Raw genomic sequence first — 6,947 nt, 5'->3', positions numbered from 1 at the left:
TTCAGTGTGGACTAGCAGAGCATTATTTAGTATTGGGCTAGGAATAGATAGCCCAACCGCTTTATTGTGGGTTAATAGAGTGTCGGGAAGGGAGGGCTGGTGTAGTTTCCTTTAAAATTTTAAGGATACATTGCGCTCCGGTAAGGTTAGGTTAAGATTCGACATATAAGGTCGGGTTGAGTCTTTAAAGACTAAAACGCACGAGTTGCATACTTGCATCCCACTCCAAATCTATCGGATCTATCACTTAGAGGCCCGACCCACAATAAGATCCATAAAGACTACCGAAGATCGAAACCTGCGTGCATCAACATCATCTTTTTCTTCACTCTGCCTTGAAGGAAAAGAAAAGCCCCTTCAACCTGTCCCCCAAACCCTCCATCAAAGAAGAATCACACACACACACATAGAGAGAGAGAGATTGTGATTGTGTGTTAAGTGGAAAGAGGGAAGTAAAGATGTTCAGGAACCAGTACGACACAGACGTGACGACATGGAGTCCGGCAGGGAGGCTCTTCCAGGTGGAGTACGCAATGGAGGCGGTGAAGCAAGGGTCGGCAGCGATTGGGCTCCGATCCAAGACCCACGTGGTGTTGGCGTGCGTCAACAAGACTAATTCGGAGCTCTCGTCTCACCAGAAGAAGATCTTCAAGGCCGACGACCACATCGGCGTCGCAATTTCAGGCCTCACAGCCGACGGCCGTGTCCTCTCCCGCTACATGCGATCCGAATGTATCAATTACAGCTACACTTACGAGTCTCCCCTCCCCGTCGGCCGCCTTGTTGTTCAGCTCGCTGACAAGGCCCAGGTTTAAAACTAAACCAACTCCAATTTCTCTTTCTTATATCTATATATATGTGTTATTGCTTTGTTTGATTTGAATTTGGTGATTGTTTTGTTGGATCGTGAAAATTAAGGGATATTAGGGTTTATGTTTAGTAGTTAGGAATGGGGCTTTTTGTGGTAATCCGTTTGGTCTCTTAGAAAAAGGAGGTTAAGAAAGAGAATAGACCTGGGCTTTTTGTGGTAATCCGTTTGGTCTCTGAGAAAAAGGGGCTTTTTGTGGTAACAGGAAATTTTGGTTTATTTGCTTGATCGTGGTTGGGTCATGGTCGATGTGCGGATTGTTTCTCATTATGTGATTTAGGGCTTCAATATTTGTTTTTTTCTGCTCAAGAAGTTGCTATATGGTTTCTGGTATGATTTTGTTTCAAGTACCGGTAAGGAGAGGGAAAAAGAAGCATGGTATCTCGCAACTCGTGCGTTGACTTTACTGAATTTAAGCTTCCAATTGTTCTAACATCTAGGTACTGAACTCAGATTTTTAAGCAAGGGAGATGTTGTCAAAGTGCTTGTTCTGTTGTGACACTCAGGTCTTCCAGTTAAGCACAAGATTTCAATAATTGAGCTAGTTGTTGATTGTAGAGAGTGATAATTCTATGTTAATGCTGCTCTCCTTGATGGAAGTTGCATACAAGCAGTCGTTTGATCAAGCACATTTTGCTACCTCACATACAATGTCTTGCAGATTACTGATGTATCATAGTTATGTAATCCAAGAAACTTCACCTTGGATTCCACTTTTATTTGTAGATTGCTTAATATTCTGTTGTAACACTCAGGTCTTCCAGTTAAGCACAAGATTTCAATAATTGAGCTAGTTGTTGATTGTAGAGAGTGATAATTCTACGTTAATGTTGCTCTCCTTGATGGAAGTTGCATACAAGCCTACCTCACATACGATGTCTTGGAAATTACCGATGTATCATAGTTATTTAATCCATGAATCTTCACCTTGGATTCCTCTGTTATTTGTAGATTGCTTAATATTCTTAGGTGCGGCTTCCTCATTCTTATTTTGCTGGTTTGAACTAGAGAAAGTATTCCGGCAAAGTTAATTTTCAGCTTTCTCCTTACCCCAAACAGCTAGCTGGTGAATTGTTTTTTGGGCCACCTTTAATATGATGCCAACTGTTCTTGCTGAATTGCTAATTGTTTCAGTCATCGTCTGTTTCTTATTTCAAATGGATTTGAAAAAACTTTCCTGGTGTTGTAAGGCTTGAAGCAAACAGAAAAAGAACACAAGTCTTCTTACGGAAGTAAGGAAGACTAGGAATACTCCAATCACCGTCGGGACCTAGATTTCTAAAGGGAAATCTGGGAAAAGCCTGAAGAACTGTTTATAACTGATAATAACTCAATATATATTGATTATGACTTCATTCAGCAGATACATAGGGCTGCCCATTTTATAGTACAAGTACTAATGACACTTGCTTTTCCTAGACTGACTTTCAAACTACCCACAAAACATTAATGATGACTTCTACTATTCCCATAACATAATTACTAAAACTTTGACCAGACTCTTTTCAAGACTTTTGTGATTTTGTTTTTGTTTTCCCTTTTCCTTGAGGGGAAACTTGTAAGGGACCTAAGGGTTTGATTGGCATAGGGAAGAAAAAGTTTAAGCTATTGGGTAGTGCCGCATACCCACCCATTTATACCCCTTTCACTTTCCATCCGGATCCGATGTGGGACAAATACCCGTTGTAACAGAAGGCTACAAGCCTTTATGGTTTGACGAGCAGGTTTGCTTATGGTGATTGAACTTGAAGTTGGTCTAATCAATCAAAGTATAGGCTGTAAAACTCATAATAGCACTGAGGAATTAGTATTCATCAAACTCTAATGAGTCTTATGCTTAGAACCTGCTAACATACTTGCTTAGAGGCTGCAATAAAGTGTCACCAAGGAATATCACCAGCTAGTAAAAATGGTGTAATCTTAATTAATTGAAAAAATAATTATTAACTGCAGGTCCAGGGTTTGGAGTCTTGTATAATGGACGCAAAGTCAAATTTTAGTAATTTGATGACTTTAAATTCAGTTTGAGCGTGAGTTTATTGTAGGCTTTACTCCTTGTGTATATAATAATTGAAATGACTTTAAATTCCTATTGAGCATGAGTTTATTGCTTCCAACACTTATGGAGAAAATCTTTGAAATCTCAAGTGAACCTGCCTCCAAACTGAAACTATTGCGACAGTGTATTAGTATCTTGATTCATATTTGTTGTACCTTTATCACCATTTGCTATTTGTTTTCACATAATTACACATATATATTGGGTATGTGGATGAGGTTGGTTTAAATTTGACCGAACTGAAGTCCGTTAACACTTCTTCCACTATTTGTTAAGTTTGTACTTTTAACTTCCATCCCCCACTGTCTTCCCCTTCCCTGCTTCCTGAACTGATCACTCTGCCAATTACCAAGATAATTACCTTTTGCATAATCCCAAATAACACTCTGATAGTTGCTTTATAGCTCTTTCTTCAACTGAATTTGGCTCTGAAATAGTCCTACAGGTAGTTAATTTGTGCAAGAATCTGCTGTAAAGCAACTCATTTTACACTTGTTATTAATTATTTTGCTTGACATTCACTATAGTTTCTGAACTTTTTTTGCCCCTTAGGTAGGTCACTGTAAGTTTTAGGGAAAAAAAATGATATACAATGAAGCTCAAAACACGCTTGGCTGTTTGCATACTTGCATTTCAATTATTTTTAAGATTCAAATCTCTATTTAAGACCTGATCAAGCCATTTGAGATTTACTTATCGAAAAAAAAAAAAAAAAAAAAAAAAAAACCATTTGAGATTCACTTGATGGGTTATAGCCCTATAGATTGTGAATTTAATTGAGCTTGGAGATTTGATCAACACTTCTAAGATATGAACAAAACTGGTTCCATCCAAGTCCATTCTTAAGCAAAAATAGTCAATCTGGAGGTCTGGGGAGAAATGTTTTTCTATGGCTGTGATTGACTTGGAAAAAGTACAATATTTATGTCCTCGAAATTTTGGGAAGAAGTGCATTCTGGATATTAGTTTGAGGTCACTAAAGACATGCAAAGGATAGCTTAAATTTAGGAATAAATAAGTTCTGGCGAAATTGATTGATATCATTAAATACTTGCAAAGAATACTTAAACAAGCCCTTGAGAAGTGATGCTGATACTATGGAATGTCTATTAATTGTTTTTCTATGGTTGTGATTGACTCTTCGTATTCACAATTAGGTGATCTGTTTTATTGTTTTGAATTTTCAAATTCTGTGGGATTGACAGGGAGATGTTTTGGTTTCTACTAATGCATATATTTCGTGTTGAGCCAATAAATAGACCTCTAGGGCGGGATGTGACTTGAAAAAATCCCGACCTTTTCTGGGTAATTCTAAAGCTTTGAGCTTTATAATCTTATAGTTTGGAAGATCTGTGGGTCTTAACTGCTGCATTTCAATTGAACTACAGAATGAGTTGAAGAGAAAAAAAGAAAAAGAAAAAGAAGATAGGTCTTATATTATAAAGCAGAACCTTTGTCAACCTAGAATAACATCTAATTAATAAGTGAAGATCATATGAGGGTCTTGCATTTATAAGTTGGTTTTGGGAGGGTACTTCAATAGGATTAATTATTATTTCTATTAATATTATTATTTTGTCCACGACTGATTTTCCTGGGTTAGGCCAGGGTTTGGTTCAGGCAACAATGGTTGATTGCAGCAAATTGTTGCTGTTATCTGTGTTGTCTCATATTGGACCTAAACAACGGTGAAAACTTGAAAGAATACTAATTCCTTTTCCCATTTGGACGGGTCTGGCAAATAATTACCTGTCTTAAATACATACTTTGGACGTAAGAATTTGAAATTATGAGTGCTTTATTTATTGGGCTTTGGTTTGGAGCTAACTAAGCTTGGTTAGGGGACTCAAAACTTTATTGGTGATAGAAAAAAAAATTTAAAAAAAAAATCTCTTCCTATGAGTTTATTCATTGGTCTCGCTTAGTCTTTTAATTCATGTGTTGTAAGATGATTTCTTGTTTGCCTTTACTATCTAAAATAGTTGTTCAATTACCTCAGTATCAGCTGAAGTTAATAGGGATACCACTTTAGCCCATAAATTGGTCGCTCATCTAGATTTTTGTGCATGCTTGTTACTAGAATTTAGACATATATTTTGCTTTAGCAGTCACTATATCAATCCATAAATTTAGTGTGTGGCACTAAAATAGTAAAATCATGTCAATTTTGTTAGGCTTGATTCATTTGTTGTGCAGAAGTGAGCTAATAATCAGAAAATTAGTATATTCTAGCTTTGCATCTTATAATTAGCTTTTTCTTTTGACATGTAAGAAATGCTTCTCAACATTCTCATACAACAAATATAAAATTCAAATTTCATTGACAAATAATAAAATTCAAATTCCTGTTATATTATGTGGAGTATGATACCCCTGCTAGGCATGATTGTAACACTGAAGGTAAGGTCTTCATCTAATGCACCCATCCAAGTAATCTGTATAAGTGGACTGACCCTAGGCAATGACCTTTCTTGACCCTACATCTTGGGCGTTGGTACACTGCTTAATTGCCATCTGAACCAATTGCATTTTCTCTCTAGCCCAGGGTAAAACAAATTTCCATGTAAAACTGCTTGTTATAAATGAAAACTTGCTCACTTTCTAAAAGACATTCCGAAGGTAAAAGTTTTGAAGGTTTTTTATTGGCCTTGAGGGGGCTAGTTGTGTATACCTCAAATTCTTTGTTGAGCAATTTTGTTAAGTGAGGCTTTAACAGTAGACGTGTTGGACCCATATTCCTTATTCTATATGGCTATACCTATACTAATATCTTTCTGTTTGAGACAAAAAATAAATAAATAAATAAAATTGAACTATCTTTTAGCATAGGTTCACAATTGGTTTTTGGTCCCTCTAATAGGAAGTTCCATAATGACATGACGACTGCTGTCTCCAAGATTTACCATCACATGCATGGATTCAACACAACTCCCTCACCCTCGGCATGCTAGAATACAATATGATGTTATAAACATAAATTTGGCTTTTCTCGTTGGCCTTTCTTTCAGTTCTTGGAAGAGATATTGTTTTCTTTCCTTCGCTGTTTCAGCAGAACTGCATTAGTTTTTTTTTAAGAGGATTGCTTAATGGGAAGTCAGTATTGTTATACTTGGTCTTCAGCTTCGACTCTGCATTTTCTTCATTTTTCATCTTCATCTACATCTATAACAAGCAAGCTGGTGGTTCTTCTACATTGCTGCAAGAGCAGCTCATTCTCTTTTTCAACTCACTTTCTTGATTGCAGGTTTGCACACAGCGCTCTTGGAAACGGCCTTATGGTGTTGGCCTGCTGGTAGCTGGCTTGGATGAAACTGGAGCTCACCTCTATTATAACTGCCCAAGTGGAAACTACTTTGAATATGAAGCCTTTGCTATTGGGTCCCGCTCACAAGCTGCAAAGACGTACTTGGAACGAAAGTTTGAGAAATTTATGAGCTCTTCACGAGATGATCTGATTAAAGATGCACTTTTTGCATTAAGAGAAACTTTACAAGGAGAGAAGTACACAAGCGCCACATGCACAGTTGCTGTGGTAGGAGTTGGAGAGGCATTCCATATATTGGATAATCAAACTGTACAAACCTTGATTGATGCATTTGAGATGGCGGCAGAACAAGGTCCTGCTAGTGAAGAGGGTGCTGCTGCTGACCAGGATGCTCCTGCTGACCAGGGCGCTCCCTCCGACCAGGGTGCTCCCTCCGACCCAGTTGCATCTCCAATGGATATTTGAGGATGCAAGAGCTATGAACTCCATCCATGTGCTAGAACAAGGTATAAGAGAATGCTTAAAGAAATGAGGTTATGGAATATGGATGGTACCCTAGACTGTACCATTCCCTGTTGGATATTCTCTGAGTTATGCAATTTATCCTTTTGTTTTATCAGAGAAAACATCCTAAAGCATGGTTTTGTTGAACTTCAATTGTCATTTAAACTTGTTACTATAATTAAACTGTTTGCTTGGGTCAATCTGTTTCGGTTCTGTTTTGTACTGACGTACCATGTAGCCTTGGGAGGAAG

General features: G+C 37.6%; 1 protein-coding gene across 1 annotated transcript; it reads left to right on the top strand.

The window, feature by feature from the left end:
- Nucleotides 1-287: 287 nt before the first annotated feature.
- LOC132278791 (proteasome subunit alpha type-1-B-like) lies at nt 288-6,896 on the top strand. Its single transcript, XM_059780676.1, has 2 exons — nt 288-809; nt 6,172-6,896. Exons 1-2 carry the CDS (start codon nt 459-461, stop codon nt 6,655-6,657), a joined length of 837 nt encoding a protein of 278 aa, XP_059636659.1. The 5' UTR covers nt 288-458; the 3' UTR covers nt 6,658-6,896.
- Nucleotides 6,897-6,947: the final 51 nt, after the last annotated feature.

This window comes from Cornus florida, unplaced genomic scaffold (assembly GCF_030987335.1).
Source record: "Cornus florida cultivar Cherokee Brave unplaced genomic scaffold, ASM3098733v1 CherokeeBrave_3.0.0_Hap2_Chr10, whole genome shotgun sequence".
NCBI lineage: Eukaryota > Viridiplantae > Streptophyta > Magnoliopsida > Cornales > Cornaceae > Cornus > Cornus florida.
Note: the sequence above shows the minus strand (reverse complement) of the source record. Positions and strands in the feature narration are given on the sequence as shown.

Bases quoted from the DNA above. Each gene is read 5' to 3' on its own strand.
- LOC132278791 (XM_059780676.1), top strand. From the start codon at position 459: ATGTTCAGGAACCAGTACGACACAGACGTGACGACATGGAGTCCGGCA. The intron at 810-6,171 runs GTTTAAAACTAA...TCTTGATTGCAG, and splicing joins AGCTCGCTGACAAGGCCCAG to GTTTGCACACAGCGCTCTTG.